This window comes from Pimephales promelas, chromosome 2 (genome assembly GCF_988280905.1).
Source record: "Pimephales promelas chromosome 2, fPimPro1.hap1.1, whole genome shotgun sequence".
In the NCBI taxonomy this organism is placed as follows: Eukaryota; Metazoa; Chordata; class Actinopteri; order Cypriniformes; family Leuciscidae; genus Pimephales; species Pimephales promelas.
The window spans coordinates 6,265,240-6,284,740 of NC_142770.1; the positions used below are offsets into that span (position 1 = coordinate 6,265,240).

General features: G+C 37.3%; 2 protein-coding genes across 2 annotated transcripts; both read left to right on the forward strand.

Moving 5' to 3' along the window:
* Nucleotides 1-4,883: 4,883 nt before the first annotated feature.
* On the forward strand, nucleotides 4,884-11,469 carry LOC120492911 (uncharacterized). Its single transcript, XM_089121515.1, has 6 exons — nucleotides 4,884-5,431; nucleotides 7,297-7,356; nucleotides 7,589-7,930; nucleotides 8,013-8,309; nucleotides 9,584-9,855; nucleotides 10,391-11,469. The coding sequence occupies exons 1-5, from the start codon at nucleotides 5,389-5,391 to the stop codon at nucleotides 9,709-9,711; spliced, it is 870 nt and encodes a 289-aa protein (XP_088977641.1). The 5' UTR covers nucleotides 4,884-5,388; the 3' UTR covers nucleotides 9,712-9,855; nucleotides 10,391-11,469.
* Nucleotides 11,470-11,712: 243 nt separating this feature from the next.
* On the forward strand, nucleotides 11,713-15,587 carry LOC120492863 (SLAM family member 5-like). The gene is made up of 6 exons (XM_039691147.2): nucleotides 11,713-11,823; nucleotides 11,945-12,280; nucleotides 13,151-13,456; nucleotides 13,593-13,715; nucleotides 15,303-15,382; nucleotides 15,498-15,587. Exons 1-6 carry the CDS (start codon nucleotides 11,775-11,777, stop codon nucleotides 15,585-15,587), a joined length of 984 nt encoding a protein of 327 aa, XP_039547081.2. The 5' UTR covers nucleotides 11,713-11,774.
* Nucleotides 15,588-19,501: the final 3,914 nt, after the last annotated feature.

Below are 19,501 nucleotides of genomic sequence, written 5' to 3' on the forward strand. Positions count from 1 at the left end.
CGACATGCATTTTTACCTGTATGTTTTTGTTGAGAATTTGCATTTGGCATAAGGTTAGATTGTAGATTTAAATTTTATGACATGAATTTTTTTTATGGTTGTTTTGCATCGACTTTGCAGAATCGCTTAAAGGGTTAGTTCACCCAAAAATGACAATTCTGTCAGTATTTACTCACCCTCATGTTGTTCCAACCCCGTAAGACCTTCGTTCATCTTCGGAACACAAATGAAGATATTTAAGATATTAAGATCGCTCCTGCATACAGTCCATAGGCTTCTTGAGGGACTGGCTCTTGCTGTCCTCGAAAAGTCATTAAAGACATCGTTAAAATAGTCCAAGTGACTACAGGGGCTCAATCTTAAGTTTATCAAACGACGAGAACACTTTTGTGCGCAAAAAAACAACAAAAATAACGACTTTATTTCAACTATTCGTTTATTTCTCCCTCTGCGCGAGTCAGGTTACTAGTTTAACAGCGTAAGCTTCTGTTATTGTACGTCACACGCATCACACACACATGACCAGCGTCGGCCAATAGTGAGCCTTCGTGTGACGTAGCTCTACGCAATCACACTACGTTAACTGACTTACAGGCCCATGGAGAAATAAACGAATAGTTGAAATAAAGTCGTTATTTTTGTTGTTTTTTTGCGCACAAAAGTGTTCTCGTCGTTTGATAAACTTAAGATTGAGCCCCTGTAGTCACTTGGACTATTTTAACGATGTCTTTAATGACTTTTCGGGGACAGCAAGAGCCAGTCCCTCAAGAAGCCTACGGACTGTATGCAGGAGCGATCTTAATATCTTAAATATCTTCATTTGTGTTCCGAAGATAAACGAAGGTCTTACGGGGTTGGAACAACATGAGGGTGAGTAAATACTGACAGAATTTTCATTTTTGGGTGAACTAACCCTTTAAGTTTAACTTTGCATTGCAAATTTTATTGCGCAATCAACCTGAGTACCAAAATTTTTGTTACATCATAAAAGTCTGATTTGCTTGTTTTTTTTAAATATAGCTGAAGGGTTTACTTGACCTTGTGTTAACCCCACTCCAACAGTCTGTTTACAAACTGCAATAACTGACTGATAAACATGTTTTTGGCACATTATTGACAGCAGAGGGCTTTCTTGACATTTTTAGCATGGATTGAACTCAGGCCGTTTCCATTTATTTTTAGTTATCAATTCATGGTGTCTATTCAGTATTTGATATACAACTCATTTGTGCAAACTTGAAAACATTCGAGTTTAAAATATGAACCAATGATATTTTCATAAAAATTGCCTAAAGAAAATACCATGGTTTCATTTTTAGCTTATTTTATTGCTTGTTTTGTCTTACTCAAAATATATTAAATCATATTTCCCCAAGGCTTTTTTATTCCTAACCTGTTTTTATTATGAAACCGGTTATATAATTTATTATTTAGGATTTTCTCTTTCTTCTAATACACTATAAAATTGACAAATTTTACTTATTAGTTTCATTTTGTGTCGTGATAGTTTAAAATAAAAATGTAAAATTTACTGTTATGTTTTTATAAAGACTATATGTTTTGAGAATGTGATAAGATTATAGCTTTTCTTGATTTTTCATAACATGACTTCACATGAGTTTCATAGGATGTGGTTTGAAAGTGAGAGACGAGGGAAATGCCAGCGATCGAGATGCTTTTCATGCACAGCGACACTTTCCAACTAAGTTACTGAGTCAAAGTGAGATGTTCTGTAGTCTTATCTAAGGCTATTGAATGTATAGAGTACATGCATAGATTGTGTGTGGGGGTGGTTTTGTGGGTAAGAAGGTGCAGGGCAGATTGTCCCTCAACTTTAACAACAAGCCTACGAGTAAACAGCCTTACTGCAAACTAATGTTGAAAATATAAATACAATGTTTATAGGAGTCAAATCGGCTTTGCTGGTCATGATCTTCATCTTTCACATGGAATGAACTACACATATTGTTTTTTATTCCATTCATTGCACTGCGCCTCGTGTTTCTAAGATTTAAAAAAAGCATTCTGTGTGAACGGCGTTCATTTAGCTGCATTTCATACTATAAACACCAAAGGCCCGTCCACATCAAGGATAACTATAATGATAAAATGTAGTTAAAAAAAAATCATTCTAAATGGAAAAGAATAGCCCTCAGACTACAACTAATACAGAGAAACGATATCACTGGAATCACTTTCAGAATTCAGTTCACACAAATGAAACGTTAAATAACTGCTAGTTAACAGCAAATCCCTTGCAATCCCTTTCATATGCAGGCAATCTCTCTCCATTTTTTTTTTTTTCTGAATCTCCCACTCGATTTTAGCAAATTAGCCAAAGAAGTTGAAAAATGGCTGGCTTGAAAAAGCCCCAAAATATGGAAATGCCCTGTGTTTAGTAAGCCCGGCATTTCAATTGGTTTTGGTTAGTCATCAGAGCCCGTTCTCATCCCAAAGCGCCATATAGGACGCTTTTGCAAAAGCGTAAATATCCAACGCACATGGCACCCTTTAACGTGAAATGGGACGCAGATATATTTGGGCAGAAGGCGCCCCCTAGTGGTCTAACCCTTACCCTACACCTTACCTAAACTTAACCCTAACCGAAGCGTCTAATTAGACGTTAAAGGGTGCCATGTGCGTTGGATATTTACGCTTTTGCAAAAGCGTCCTATATGGCGCTTTGGGATGAGAACGCGTTGGTCATCATTATGTGATTGACAAGAGCTGTTAGACTGCCTGGGCAAACCAGCCTAAAATGTCATTCTTTAGACCGTCACCAAACAACAAACTGAGCCGTGTTTAATGGAGACCATCAGATCAGTATTAAAAGGTAGTGGTTAGGGAATCTATTGTAAAACATAACACTTTTTGTTATACAGGTTTAAACTCCTGATAACAATCAATAATAGAGGTCGTGTGTAAATAAAAAACATGTGCATACATTCTTTGTGGAAGTCTCAGGACCAAAAAATGCAATGACAGGATGTCCTGCCTTCCTGTCAACGGATGTATTTAACTACCTCCGTGCACCCATTATTATTGTAATGTTATGTTGTTTGAGACATGATGCAATTGAATTTAACGCAATTTTGTCTCTGGTCTCGTGACACTTTGCAAACTCTGCTCGTGACTGGAGATATTTTGAAGGGAGGGTGGGATCAAATGTTTTCAATGCTAAATTGTGAAGGGTTGGATTCTGGAATACTCTGCTGCTTCAATGTATATCTTTTGAGTGGTTGTTAAGTTATTAATCAATTTTTCATCTTTCTAAATATTTAATGACTTCCAAGTTTATGAGATTTTTTGTAGTCTGCTTAATGAAATGTGTGTTCTCCATATTTTTTTGAGAGCATACAATTGACCTCTCGCCGGCCCCTCCCCCAAAACGCTATTGTCCAATCACACATCATAGCAACCGTTACTATGTGAGCAGATCCGTCAAACCGACTTCAAGCAAGATGGTGAAGTGGTGCGCCCACGGCGTTTGTAAATCGGACACTTGGTACACCGAGAGATTGTCTGGAGGAGTTGTGTTCCGAAGCCGAAAACACAACGTGAGCGGTGCCTATAATGATAATATAATAAAATAAAAGTTTTATCTATTTAATTTTATTATATTATCTGTTATGCACCTTTTTAAGCCAAAGCAATTTCCTATTTGTGAATCTCTGTCAACAATGGAAATAAAACATTTTGATTCTCAAAACGGCTATTCTCAAAACAACAGAGAAACGTTAGTTTGCATGACATATAGGTTTAGCTAGCTAACCAGTGTTGGGAAAGTTCACTTTCTACATGAACTAGTTCAAAGTTCAGTTCACACATTTTAAAATGAACTAGTTCAGTTCATAGTTCATACTTCAAAAAATGAACTACTTCATTTATAGTTCTTTTTTCCGTATGTTGCGAGCTCTTTTTTTTATTATTATTATTGCACAGCCCATATACCACAGACAACAATTATTTTATCGACGGGCAATTTGCACAGAAACGGGCAATTTACACAGAAATGTAAGATTTTTCCTATGATCCTCTCCGTCCTCGTCATAAAATCTGTTTAAAATTTAATGGGCACTATTTGAACGATCTGAAACGCAAGTGTCAAAGCGCATGGCGCAAGTAACGTTGTGGGCGAATCCTGGCGCTGTTGCTATTTTCCCGGCAGGATGAATAATGAATCTTGCTCCTGGCGCGAATCTTAAAGGGGTTGGTCTGAAATAGCTTCATTTGGTGTGGTTTGGGCGTAACGTGAAATAAACCAATCAGAGCGCCATCCAACATGCCCTTTAAGAGCAGGTGCGAATGTTGCATAACGGATTGTTATTATAACGGCGAGTTTGCCAGGTGTGTGCCAGGAGCGTTCACAGCCGAGGAGACCGGTGTTCCTGTCAGGGCAGTGAAAGACTGTATGGGGATGGGAAAAACCCTCCCAGGCTCCCACATCAGCGTCGGTTAATGATTATTTATTATGTATCATGTTTCTTGCCACTATTGGGCAAACAAGTCTGATCCTTCAGTAGCCTTACTAGCCTACTACAATTAGCCTTAAAAAAATGGGTAATTAGGTTTTTCATCTTCATGTAAACCACAATGATTTCCCTGTGTTAATATTTTTCCTTGTTATAATGTATTATTTGCAAAAATAAAAACGGCTGCATCTGTGTTGATGAGAGAATCAGTGTATGCGCGTTGTGCACCCGCTATACATTATGGCCAAGCATGTGTGCTTAAAATAGCATTATGAACAACGTGCAACGCACCACTGACTTTAGACCAGGTTTTTTTCTGGTCAGTGGCGCAATTGTTTTCTGGAAGTGTAAAATAGCACCAGGGGGAGCGCAACTGCGCAAGTTCATTTCCTAGTTTACCCACGTCGCATTCGGAGGAAAAAAGTCTGCTTTGCGCGCGTGCAAAATAGGAATAGACGTCACTTGCGCCGGGTGCAATAAAGTCTGATTCACTGAGAACTTGAGATGGTCCTCACTGCGGAACATGAAATTGTCGGGCGTCTTTTCTGAACTTTGCTACTCCTCCCCCACTGCAGGCTCTCGTATTTCAGGCAAAGCTCATCTCAAAAGAACCTATTTTTCGGATCTTACACTGAATGGAGTAACTCTGACCTAGGCCAAACTACAGGGTCCGTAATCATTTAAATCAGCGCACTTCCACAACATTTCCAACGGGTTTCAGCGGAATTTATTCAGCTCTGAATTATTTTTTAGCACAATTGAGTCCCTCGAAGTATGAGTCTGCATCTTTCTTCTTTTCCATCAGAAAAGCCAACCTCTTTTCTAGCAGTCTATGGAAAAGACGTAGAAAACTAGAATATTGTTGCTGCATAATGTTGCGTTTTTTGCAAACAAACTGTTTGAGCTGTTAAAGAAGATGGTTTGCACATCTTTATTTTTTTGCTCATGGCTTTTAGGAGGTAAGTTTTTGCAGTTTTATATGTGAAACAGTGAAATAGCCTAAAGAGCCTTGATGACAAACATGTCTGTTGTTGTCCATTACAGTGTGCTTTTAATTGATATGATATGGTCCATTACACATTTAATTCTCAACTAGGCCCATAGCAGTATATAAATAAATAAATAAAATATATTTGTGTGTGTGACTGTGTGTAGTTGTGCTTCCTTTGCTGCTTAAAATTGGACACTTTAACAATATCAATAAACATTTTCATAAATTTTATAGTAAATGTAGGCTACATGAGAGTGCATATCTATATCACGAATTTAATTTCTCGTACCATACGTCAAAAATACTTTTTGCGTGCATATAATACGCACTTTATGGCGTGCAATATGCATGAATTCCCCCAAGTGGTTCACATGAGATTGTGTTCATCATAATATGTGCAGAAATATTATGTGAATTATTTGCATAACAAGATCATGCACAGTTGCAAATGTATTTGGCTAATTATTTTCCTTACAAATAAAATATATTTGTATCCCAACATGCGAACTTAAATGTCCTCTAAAACATTTGATAATATATTTTAATGATTTATTTAATAAGTAAACAACAAAATCTGAACTGGAAAGTTTGAATTTAGTTCTAAGTTATTTGTACTTTAAACATTAAAGTTAATTTTTGTAAATTTAAAAATAAAATTTTAATAACCACATTAGTAAACTTAAAGCTGCAGTCTGTAGTTTTTCCTCTTTGTCGCCTATTCCTCTTGTTTTTCCTATCATCAGCTTTACACGAGTTTATCGTGGATTAATCCAATGTTTTGAGGAGAATGTGCAGCTGTCAGCGCGCCGGTATGGAAACACTCTTTATTTACAGTCTATGATGGATACTGTCATTCGCAATCACAGATTCTACTTTTTGGAAGTATGACCAACATAAATTTCACGTGACTACATTAAATGCCCTTCAGATATTTATCCTTGTTTTCGCATGGGCCGGTTGCAGTCTCTTGTTCCAAACTCTCAGTCCAACAGCGGGTGAATCTCCAGCTGTCACTGTGATTGTTGTTTGAACCTTTCGGGATCCGCCATCAAATTGATAAGTTTAATTATATCATGTGCTGTGAGAAAAGGCTATAAATTCTCCAAAATCCTCGCTTGCAATATTTCCTACTAGCCGGGACTCTTCTTTATGTGTCCAGATGTGACGTAAAGATATGCTCAAATTTCCTGCGGAAATCCACCAGTACCACTAGAATTAAAAACATTGTTACAAGCTTACCGCTTTGAATCAAGCTAAGGCAAGCAGATCGTTTTGAACACATGGCTGGATATGTACTTGCTCAATTTATTTTGGATACTTTTTAACCCCCAAAAAGCCATGGACTGCAGCTTTAATTAAATGGAGTTGTCAATTTCCCCAATGCTCAGTTGAACTAGAGAATCACTTTCTTCAAATCATTTGAGTAGTCTTAAAGGGATACTCCACTTTTTTTTTAAATAGGCTCATTTGACAACTCCCCCAGAGTTAAACAGTTGAGTTTTACCGTTTTCAAATCCATTCAGCCGATTTTCTGTTATTTAGAAGAATATCACTAACCAGATAGTTTCTGGTCTCATTGACTTCCATAGTATATTTTTTTTCTACTATGGAAGTCAATGAGACCAGAAACTGTCTGGTTACTGATATTCTTCTAAATATCAGAAAATCGGCTGAATGGATTTGAAAACGGTAAAACTCAACTGTTTAACTCTGGGGGAGTTGTAAAATGAGCCTATTTCCAAAAAAAGTGGAGTATCCCTTTAACTTATTAGGGTTCACAGTGTATCATTGTACTTTTTAGCTGTTTCATTAAACTGTTCAAGTCTTTTGCAGTTTTAAAGTCGACACAGCAGCAACTACATTCAAATACTGTAGCCAGCTCAACAGCAAATGGTAAGATGATCTAAGATGACCTTATTTCATTAGGGTGCAGCTTATTAGTGTAGACCGTAATGTCCTTGTGAAGCTTTATGCTTTTTTGTTGTTGTTGTATCTTTAGCTTTTATGTACGTTGTTTAAAATATATAGTTTAAGAAATTATAGTGGTTTTATTTTGTCTTTCTCCAAATAAACTATATGATATCTGCGGTGATAATCTAATCTTGTGCTGACTGTATTGTTCCAGGTGTGTCTGGTGTTTATACAGATGAAACTGAGACGATATCAGTGATGGAGGGAGATTCTGTCACTTTACACACTGGTGTCACTGAAATACAGAGAGATGAACAGATACTGTGGACATTTAGACATCAAAAGTCAGAGACTCGTATCGCTGAAATCTATAAACAGATCATCTCTATATATGATAGTGGTGATAATAAAGAGAGATTCAGAGACAGATTACAGATAGATAAGAAAACAGGATCTCTGAACATCACAAATATCAACACATTACACTCTGGACTTTATAAACTACAGGTCATCAGTGAAAAGGTCAAACACATGAGCTTCAATATTGCTGTCTATGGTGAGTAAATCATGAATCATGAGAATCTTTACAAACATCTTAATGACTCATTCTTCCTAAAAAAAATGTCTTTATCTTTTAGCGCTTTTAACTGTTCCTGTCATCAGTGATTCGCTGCAAAAACCTTCAGTATCAGAAAAATCATCTAGTCAGAATTGTTCACTGGTGTGTTCAGCTGTGAATGTGAGTCATGTGACTCTCTCCTGGTATAAAGGAATCAGTGTATTGTCCAACATCAGTGTGTCTGATCTCAGCATCAGTCTCTCTCTACCTCTGGAGATTCAGTGTCTGGATGATTCATACAGCTGTGTGGTGTCTTATTCATTCACCAACCGAACTACACACCTCAACATCACTGATCTCTGTCAGGCGTGTCCAGGTTTGTCAACATTTAACACACTCTGCATCTTGAACACATTTTCATGCATTTTACTGATCACACCAGGCATTTAATTGGCGTTTTCCTCATTACAAAACATACATTTGATGGATATATTCTTATGGTCACAACCACGTTTAATCATTTCTGCTCGGATATTTTTAGGTTTTTCTATTTCTGTCATTTCTGAGTTTGAATTTCCTGTGTTTAGTTATGTTAATTTGTTTCCATGGTGTCTAGTGCTGATTTGTTTCCATAGTTACCCATTGTTTTCACCTGTATCCAGTTAAGTTATTTGTCCCATAGATATGTATATAAAGGCTAGATGTGTTAGGCCGTGTGTCCACCAAAGCGTTTTTCCACGCGCCTGGCGTATGTTTTCAATTGTTTTCAATGGGAGCGGCGCGTTTTTTAAACGCCATGAGCGTACCGAGGCGCTGAACGTTTTTTTCACGCTGAAGCGCCGAGCGCTCGGCGTTTTTACTGGTCGCTGAGAGTTGAAAAATGTTGAACTTTGGATAAAACGCAGCGCTCATCACGGTCTTATTTTACCCAGCCGTCCAATCACAGTGGAGGAGGGGCGGGACTAAAGCACACCGACCAACTGTCACAACATTCAAACTGCTGCATATATTCTGTATCATAGCAACGAAACGTCTCAACAGAAAAACGCTGCACTGCCAAAACGCTCTCAAGCGCCCAAAGCACGGCGTCTTCAGCAGAGCGTCTAGCGTTTTCAGCTGGATAAAAACGCTTTGGTGGACACTCGGCCTTACGGCAGAGTTTCCATCGTTATCACCGGCGGCCATCTTGTCACAGACAGGCTTTCTGGCGGGCTCTGTGGTATCTGATGTAAGAAATACTCTTATCTCGTTGAAATCTTGACGGATTTACAAAAAGGTTTGGTTTCTTACAAACGTTATAAGTTATTAATGTGGCTATAATTCTGGATTATTATTTATTTATACACTTATTATTCATAAGTATGCAGTATCATAACTACATCTCTGCCGTTTATAACAAACCAGACTGTTTGAAAAACGGTAGAAAATTGAGCAAGTTACGGTGATTAAAAAAGTACATGCACCATTAAAACAATCTTACCAATGAGCGAGCTGCCTGTGACAAGATGGCCGCCAAGTGCTGACGTCGACCTCCATTGGCCAGCAGCGCGGACACACATCTAGCCTTTATATACATATCTATGATTTGTCCCCCTTGTGTATTTATACTTCTCATTACAGTAATGGCTGTTGTTGTCTTTTGCATTGCAGAAGCCAGACAACATGTATTTATCACGCTGATAATGGTTGGTTTGCTGGTCGTGATCATAGCGGGGGTTGTGTTGATGTATTGTTGCTGTAAAAACAACAAACAAGCGAAACGAAAAGGCAAGTATTAGCGACTTGTTGCAATCTATCTTTTTTGCGGAAGTAGTGCCAACAAATTTCAAAATTTCTGAATTGATTATTAAACAGCTCAGACAACCGAGGAAGAGGTCGTTTATACTGATACGACGTTTACCACGCAGAGAGCTTTAGATGCGGTAAGATACGTTTGTTATTTACCTAAATCTCGATTTTGTCGATATTGTTTGTTTGCACATCTGCTTGTGCATGGCTTCTCTTTATATGCTTGATGTTGCATGATTTAACACTCAGACGAATAATAGATGAATAATTGTTCTTATTTTGTTGATGCTTGTGGCATATAAGTGGTTCAATTTATTTTTTACCATGTTTAAACATGATTTGCGTTCTCACATCACCCTCATGATATGCTGATGGTTGTGCATTACGCGTGACTCGGCTTCAGGCCAGTTCTTCAGTTGAATTCTGTGCATGTTCCTACATGATAATGAAGCTTACATTTAGATGTACGATTCTATTGATTCTCTAATATATTTAGTTTCCCATTTTAACAGCCTTTGTGGAACATATGTGGTGCAACATTTCCTTAATAGCTGATATTATTGTGTGAATTAGTTCTTTAAGCATGTATAGTAGTTTCATCTCTCTCTCTCTCTCTCTCTCTCTCTCACTCTCTCTCTCTCTCTCTCGAATTTCTTTCTTTTCTTTCAGGAGACTAATAGACGGGATGAGACAGAGTATTCAAGTGTTGTTTTGAGATGATAACCACACAGTCTGTTATTGTACAGCTCTGTTATTAAAGGATAGACAGAGCATGTTGGAGCACACCTGGCAATGCTTCATTACTCATTCATGTCTAGACGTGAGTACAGCTGGTTTGCGTGCCTAGTAGTTAGTATTATTATGCAGCCATCATAATACTACCCTATTCCATGAGTCAGAGATAAAGAGAAAGAAGTCGACTCAGAAAACATCTAAGTTTTCACCTATGGTCGTAAGTAATGAGAGCAACATGCATTTAATGAACTGTTGAATGTGTGTGTAAAGCCAAGGCCTCCCTCTACTGACTGTAAGTGATACTTACAAGAATCATAATGATGGATTTTGCTGGTTATCATGGATAAGTAATCAAGTTAGTCTCTGCTGGTTCTGTACATAACTGTAACTGCACAACATCAGGAGCAAAAGCCAGATCTAAGGGAAAATTTCTTATAATGGTAATCTGAGATGATTTTGTTTATCATGTCAGTGTGAATATGGTACTTTTGCAAAGAGTCATTTTTGTAAAGAGTTATGTCATTAAGTGATGTTAAATAGTGGGTTGATGTAATGTAATGCGAAAGTGTTGTTGTTGTTGTTTTTTATAAAAGCATTCAGTGTACGTTACTAGTACTTCATAATGATGTTGTAATCATTGCTGTGTTTTGCTTATTTGCTGAGAAATAAATATTTCTAAACTTTTACTCTGTACTGATTGTGTTTGTCTCCACTTAACTTGTAAGTATGAAGTTGAACGAGATGAGATGGATAACACAGTGCCTTCATCTATTCTAGTGCATGCAAGACTATCCGTGGGCATAATAATTAATTCAATTCTATATGAATTCCATTATTTTCGGTTATGTGATCCTGTTGTTTCTATGTTAACTTGACAGTGGGTTAAAGATGTTGATTTAACAAGGTTTTTTTGTATCCAAGAAAAGCAGAAACACTGAATAACCTTGAAATCTCGTCTGAGTTAAAATACATTCAATTATGTATTATTTTAAACCAATAAAATCAGAAAAGTATCTGTTGTCTTACCAGTTTTTTCCACTTCACGCTTCATGCTGTGACGCTAACAGCTGCGGTAAAACGTTTGGTGTGTTTTTTAGGTCAGTGTAACCTTTTACTCGACAAACCTTTCTGTCTTATTAGACGTTTGCAGTTGTTCAGTGTGTTTTACTTGGTTCTGGATTTAGAAGGATTTTACATTTTACAAGGATTTTAATTTTCCTTTAGAAAGTGGAGTGTGTGGTTGGATACTTCATGAATTCATGTTCATCTCACACCTCTGCACTATGAGGAGTGTGTTGCTTTCAGAGACATTTTGAATATGATGTCAAATGCTGCCGTCTTCTTTCTATGTGTGTGTGTCACAAATTGTAAGTGGATTTCGTTTAATTTTATGTATTTGTGGAGTTCAACTATGTGTTTGACTTGTTTAATTTAAGTTAAACTATTTTAATTCAAACTGCACTCTTTATATTATTTTTATACATCTAGTTTCAGGTGTGTTTGGTGATACGGATGAAGTGAAGTCAGTGTCAGTGACTGAGGGAGATTCTGTCTCTCTAAACACTGATGTTCAAGTACAGAGAGGAGATATAATAGTGTGGACGTTTGGACCTCAAATCACAAAAATAGCTGAAATCATTAGAAGGGACCAAATTAACTATATATTTGTCAGTAATGATGAAATATTCAGAGACAGACTCCAGATGGACAATCAAACTGCATCTCTGATCATCAGAAACATCAGATCTGAACACACTGGACTTTATGAACTGACCGTCATCAGCAGAGGAACTTCATTAAAGAGATTCAATGTTACTGTCTATGGTGAGTAAATGCTATGAATCATATCACAAATGCTTTGATTGCTAATTATTATTATTTAATTATATATGCTGAACTCAAGTGCGCTGAATAATAGTTTCCTTAAAAGGATAGATCACTTTGAAATTAATTTTTGACAAGTTTTAGCTTACCTCAATGGCATCCAAGAAGTAGGTGTCTTTGTTTCCACAGCATTTTCAATTTTGACATCTGTTGGTCAAACCGTTGTTGTCTGTCAGTCATACACTGGAGGTGAAGGGGGTCCTCAATCGGTTCACCTCAAAGAGCATGCACAGAGAAGTCAAAATTAAACATGATTTAATGACTCGTAAATTTAAGTAGGCTACATAGATGGCCTAAGACACGAAACAAGCAGTTTGAGTGAGAAAACGAACAGTTTTTATATCGTTTTTACCTCTTGTTAACAGCCGTCGAACTGGAAATCGGGAAATGGAAGACGATTTCGATATATCTAAATATGTTTGGTGAAAGGTAAAACTTTCGAAATCTCCGTGTAAACAATGCCGCGCGCAAGATCACTTCCGGCGTAACGTCTGGAGACGGTTCAGTTCGGTTCAGTTGGAGTAAAAATTCATTTCAAAGTGAACTATCCCTTTAATGCAGAATTCTAATGATAATACAAATGCCCAAAATTGCAGTGAAATTACCTACAAATTGTTGAAATAATTATGCTGTTCAACTGTTTGACCAGTATCTTAGTTTAGATGCAGACGTTTCTTTTTTCCTAGCCTTGCATTCACATTTTGGGGTTGTTTTTAATTAGCCTTGCAAGAAAACATCTGTATCATGTTATATTATTATTTTTGATAATAATACTGAGAGAAAAAATTCATGTTCTTTCATGTTTTCCAGCTCCTCTACAGATACCTGTCATTTCCAGTCACTCTTTAAAGTGTTCATCTTCATCATCATCAAGATCATCAGTGTCCAGATGTTCACTGCTGTGTTCAGTATTGAATGTGAGTCATGTGACTCTCTCCTGGTATAAAGGAATGAGTGTATTGTCCAACATCAGTGTGTCTGATCTCAGCATCAGTCTCTCTCTACCTCTGGATGTGGAATATCAGGATAAAAACACTTACAGCTGTGTGATCAACAATCCTGTCAGAAACCAGACCACACATCTGGACATCAACACACTCTGTCACAAATGTCCAGGTACGCCAGCGCTCACATTAGGCCTACTGATCTGTTCCTCCATGGACTGATATTTTCTATTTATAGACTGATGTATTTTTGTTGCCTGAATTCGTAACAGAAAGACTGAAAGTTTTTCTCTATATATTCATTACAGAACAGAGCCATCGTTCATATTTTACTCTGATAATAATCAGTGTGTGTCTGTTGTTGGTGTTCATGTCTGCTGTTATACTCATATACTGTTGCTCCAGGACATTCAGTCGAGCGCAACAAAAAGGCAAGTATTCGCCATATGGCATTATACTCATATTATATTAATAGACATTTAGTTATTGAATATATAACATTAAATAATAAGAAACATTTCATTGAATCAATAAAACGGGTTATGTGTATATAAATGCATACAATTCTTGTATTTTTGGTGGGAAAACAGAAGAATTTATCAGAAGTTCTCAACATCTCGACGCTCATCTGTCATGTAAACTCATGCCATGTGATCATGCTCCACTAGATGGCAGGAAACCACAGAACACACTGATGTTAAAGCTGCACTAAAACTTTTCTCCTGTTAGGTTAAGTTTATATTTTAGTATAAACTTATAAACAGGAAATTCCATACATACGTCTCTCACCTACGCGGGTCTCATCAAATCTGTAAATAGAGTATAGTTGCTCCGGCTACTTTGACGTGTGTATAGTGTGTGAGTGGAAGAGGTTAGTTGTCACAATGAAAAAGGTTGACGTTGAGCCGGTAGATCTCAAACCTCTGAGAAATCACCCGTTTTAAAGGGTTAGTTCACCCAAAAATGAAAATTAAGTCATTAATTACTTACCCCCATGCTGTTCCAACCCCGTAAGACCTTCGTTCATCTTCGGAACACAAATAAAGATATTTTTGATTGAATCTGAGAGCTGGATCAGTCCTAGATAGACTGCCTAAGGGACTGGCTCTTGACGGCCCATAAAGTCATTAAAGAAAAGGTTTAAATACTCCATGTGCCTACAGCAGCTCAATTATAAGTTTATCAAGCGACGAGACTACTTTTTGTGCGAAAAAAACATAAATAACGACTTTATTCCACTATTCCATTACTTCCTTATGGGCGCATGCGTGAGAACTGAGACGAGGACGTTCTCATTCGTCTACTTCTTGTCACCGGCTGCTCACCGCTTAGGAGTTTTACCGCCCCCTACCGTATAAAATGATGATCGATATATAAGGCGCTCCGGATTATAAGGAACACTGTCGTTTTTTGAGAAGATGAAAGGCTTTTAAGTGCACAGCGCGCATCTTCCTCTGCTTGTAAACAGAAAGTTTTGCGCTTCCAGCTATATCAGCACATCATTTTATACGGTAGGGGGCGGTAAAACTCCTAAGCGGTGAGCAGCCGGTAACAAGAAGTAGACGAATGAGAACGTCCTCGTCTCAGTTCTCACGCATGCGCCCATAAGGAAGTAATGGAATAGTGGAATAAAGTCGTTATTTATGTTTTTTTCGCACAAAAAGTAGTCTCGTCGCTTGATAAACTTATAATTGAGCTGCTGTAGGCACATGGAATATTTAAACCTTTTCTTTAATGACTTTATGGGCCGTCAAGAGCCAGTCCCTTAGGCAGTCTATCTAGGACTGATCCAGCTCTCAGATTCAATCAAAAATATCTTTATTTGTGTTCCGAAGATGAACGAAGGTCTTACGGGGTTGGAACAGCATGGGGGTGAGTAGTTAATGACTTAATTTTAATTTTTGGGTGAACTAACCCTTTAAATGAACAGCACACATTGGAGAGTCTGCAGGCAGATGTGGAGATGATGGCGTTTTATTACTCAACTGTAATTTCCGCTCGTGTGTTTGTGTTTGCAGATCTGACCTTCACAGAACAGCAAAGCATGTCAGAATACACACAGATCATCTACTGTGTTCAGATGAGAGATCTGCCACAGGTCAGCAAACACTTTATCTGGTTTTACTTTAAATATTTAATGAATATGACGGTCTGAAGACCTACTTCCAGTCAGCACAGAAGTTTATCTGTTTGTAATGGTTTCTTCTTTATAGATATCCTTACTGAGTGAGGACAGAACAGTGACAGCTGTGAACTATCCGGAGATCATCAAGATGAAGAATAAGCAGTGTAAGATGACCTGAGCATTGGCTGTGATCATCTTGCACCTGTAGGGGTTTAGAGTTTAAAGAAATAATGCTGAATAGAGTTTGATAGGTGCTTTCCAGCATCGACAGCTGTTTTTTCCGCAAGCTGAAAGCTCCATTGAGGTGTGAGACTGACAGCTGCTCTGCCCTCTGGACTTTGTTCTTTATTGAATATTCAGTTTGTTTTGGAAATAAATCCCCCTTCATTTCTGTTGATTATATATATCATCATGAGATGCAGATGGTGATGTCTATGGGTGTGTGGGTGGATTCCAGCTTGTAAATGAACTCCAGGTGGTATATCACTTTTCTGACCTGACAGTTTGTCTTGTGGGAAGGAACAAGACAAGGGTGATTCAATACACAATGAGAAGATGTTATTTAATCTCTTCTAGAATATTCATTTGACAGAAATAGTCCAAGCCTTGCGGGAAGATAGGCACCATGACGTTAGCAGCAGATTCTTGGAGCCACCGTGGATCGAACTTGCCGGTCCAGGACACCCCACAGTTGATCAGTGGGATTGTCAAAGTAGCTCAGATCTTCCTTTCTGCCCATTTCTCCTGCATCCAAAACATTGATAACGAGACCTGATTGTTTGTTTACCATCTGATCTACCCAGACCTTTATTGTTAGCAGATGATCAATGACATTCGCTTCATAATGTCCTTTGTATGTTTGGAATGGGGTATGTGTGCTAATTCTGTGAATGTGATTTCACCAAGCAGCATGTTGCTGGATGAACATTTTTGTTGATTCTTGATCAACATTACTATCAATCAATCAATAGGGGATTATCACGCTGATATGTAGAACTTCCGGATTCAGTGATATTTGTGCACTGCCACTTCCGTTGAATCACCGATCTCACTGGCGAACTGATGACGGACTACACTAAGTTTATTTATAAGGCATCCCAGGTAAATTAGTCCGATTCACTAAAGTGCCGGCTGCAAACAAACGTGCTACCTTGTTTTATTTTAGAGTTTTAATCCAGTTCTTCCTTATACTCAATTCAGTCGGAAATCCATGAAAACTTACGTAGGGTTGGTGTTGTTTGTTAGATTCACAAAGTGGAACAGAGCAGTGACATATATAGCCTTCGTCTCAGGCATTGTTGAACTGCGTCGGAAGTGGACATGCACAAAGTTGAAAAATCCCGCCCATGAAACCCGGAAGCGTGATAATCCCCTATCAATCAGATTTGAGAGACATGACAAGTTTAGTCTTACAATCAGGGTTATTCTGCTTATACATCTGTTCCATCATTTCCCTCTGATTTTATGGATAAGTTATGAGTGGGGTAAGATTTAAGGATGGGGTTAAGGACCAATTTTAGGACCGAAATGTTATTCCAGTGTCCACAAAGTGTTTATCCAGGAACATGTCTTGGCAAAATCACGTGACCTGCCAGTGTCCCTGAATTATATGTAAATGCATGTTCATGTAAATGCAAAAAAAAAAAAAAAAAATCAATTTTCCATTATTGAAGAAATTATTCCACTGTAAAAAATAAAACCGTAATTTTTACAGTAAAAAAAAAAAAAAAAAAAAATGGCAGCTGTGGTTGCCAGAACTTTACCGTCACAAATACGGTAGCAATGTTATTGGTTTTACAGACTTAACTTAAAATTTACAGTAATAAACCGTATTTTATTATCTGATATAATGTTAATTTACCAACCTATAGAAGTATTGATATCTGTTTTGTACCATTGTAATACACTGACAACCAACAATCATCACAGCAGTGATGAGTCACATGATCAATCAAAGCTCATCACAAGCTTGTAAGATGAGCTGAGCCTTGGTTGTGATCATAGACTTTCCATAAGAAGGTTAAAAAAGCTGCACAGTGTCATTCACACAAACATTAAACACCATCAAAAATAAAAAAATAAATGCAATAAGCATTACTTTAACAACATTAATGTAACATAAAACTAATGTACATAGCCTAACTGATTAGAAAAAACAAGAAAACTATGAGGAAACAGTTATTTCAACAAAATTATATATAAAATGTGAAGTGTCACGCAGGGAATTGTGGGAATGTCAACTTACGTTTTTTCACTTTAAATTATACAATGAGTTGTTCTTTTTCACTTTCAAAAACTGTAAATTTAACGGTATTTTACAGTAAAATTACATTAAATGTACCATGAGATCTATGGGTTTTCATTTGAATTATATATCATTTTCCTAGTCACGTACTGATTGTGTTTCTCTTGACAGTGTAGTCAGGATGTGGTTTGTCTGAGATGGAGAGATGCAGAAGCTGAAATAGAGTAGAGGGGGAACTTGACTTTCTCAGAGCTGAAGTTGCAGGGTTTATCTCTCTGTTTGTTTGACTAGAATTCGATAGGCCTACGAATGCTTTCGTATTCATTTTAACAAATAAATACATTTCTTTGATTCAACAACTCCTGAAGAGTATGCTGCGGTTTTTAATTGCAACTGTCACAGTTATAAAAGATTTTTGGGAACTGAAATTAAAAAAGGGGGAACTTCCACTATCATGTTCAGAGACGAGAAGTCCATCAGCAAGAAGTAATAAAGCCCTGTGATTGTCTGGTGAAGAACATGAATCATCTGAGGGAAATAAAAGCTGCCATCAAGCTAATGCATTACGGGAAAGACGGATGCATTACAAAAAAAAAAAAAGATATCTGCTTTTTCATAATGATAAAATGGTTTATATGTTGTTTTGAAAGTTGTGGTATAGAAAGCCAGTGCAAAAAATGTAGCCTACTAGCAGTATAGACAGTTCAAATAACCAAGCGTCAATGGAAAAAAAACAGCTGACCAGCATGGTAATTATCTAGAACTGACTGAACAGTTTTAGAGATAAACGTCAGAGATCAAATTTAATGTAAATAGTTATCACAGAATTTTATTTTATTTTTACTCCTGCCAGTAGCATATTTTAATCCATGTTTTGAATATATTATTCTCCCTGAACATGGAGGTCTAGGAGGACTTTAGTAATGTTATGACTAAAAACACAAGAGTGACACATGCACTGTACTTGAATGCAATGACTGTCCTTGAGCTTGAATCACTCAAACTTATTTCATTTTATAATCAAATTGCTGATACTAAAATGCAGTTTGTTAACTGAAGATTTCTCAAGGGCTGAATGAAATTTAAATTTTCCCCGAAAAGAATGATTTGTCTAAGCACCTTTTAAATCATTCCCACGCCCGTGATATTAAAGTTCATTGCTCTGGAGAAACGTGGGCTTTCAGTGAGATATAAGGATAATCTGCAGTTGCAGTGGACTCGCTCAAGGCCTCGGTTGGTCTATTTTAACTCTGAGAGGAATCAACATGGTCTTCATGCACTGTGACACACTCAGTTTCTGAGTCAGAGCGAGATCTTCTGTGGTCTGGTTTATAGGACAGGGTCTGTGCGTGCACTAAACCCATGTGGTCTTGTTTAGTTTTTGGTAAACACACTGCAGTTAAATGAACGCTTGTCTATTATGGGATGTGTGTGGTTGGTGATTCTGCATTTGGGCAGAGAGCCACTTCTGTTCTCAGGCTCATGACCTACACATTAGTATGAGTAAAAAACATGTAATTATTTATTGTACATTTTTAACCTATTTATCTTTTTTGCATTTCTGCATAATTTAGAATTTTCAGGTCAGTTTAATCAATGTCCTCACGCTAAACTTGAATAATGATAAAGATGATCAAGATTTTTCATGCTCAATGGTTCTCCAAAACATCAGGTTGCAGTGTTAGTACAGACTTCCTGGTTCAGAATAGCACACTTTCCTCTAATTTTCACCTTCTATGTTTCCTTTTTTTATACCATAACTGTACATTATGATGATATCCATTATTTACATTCAGTGGGCAGGCCTGAAACCATTTATTTTAATGATATTCAGTATTAATCACACA

What these genes read in the sequence shown, in the direction of transcription:
- LOC120492863 (XM_039691147.2), top strand. Translation starts at nt 11,775, where the DNA reads ATGATGTCAAATGCTGCCGTCTTCTTTCTATGTGTGTGTGTCACAAAT. An exon ending in CAGTCGAGCGCAACAAAAAG is followed by an intron (nt 13,716 to 15,302) that starts GCAAGTATTCGC and finishes TTGTGTTTGCAG; the next exon opens with ATCTGACCTTCACAGAACAG. An exon ending in AGATGAGAGATCTGCCACAG is followed by an intron (nt 15,383 to 15,497) that starts GTCAGCAAACAC and finishes TCTTCTTTATAG; the next exon opens with ATATCCTTACTGAGTGAGGA.
- LOC120492911 (XM_089121515.1), top strand. Translation starts at nt 5,389, where the DNA reads ATGGTTTGCACATCTTTATTTTTTTGCTCATGGCTTTTAGGAG. An exon ending in AGCCAGCTCAACAGCAAATG is followed by an intron (nt 7,357 to 7,588) that starts GTAAGATGATCT and finishes GTATTGTTCCAG; the next exon opens with GTGTGTCTGGTGTTTATACA. An exon ending in CTTCAATATTGCTGTCTATG is followed by an intron (nt 7,931 to 8,012) that starts GTGAGTAAATCA and finishes TTTATCTTTTAG; the next exon opens with CGCTTTTAACTGTTCCTGTC.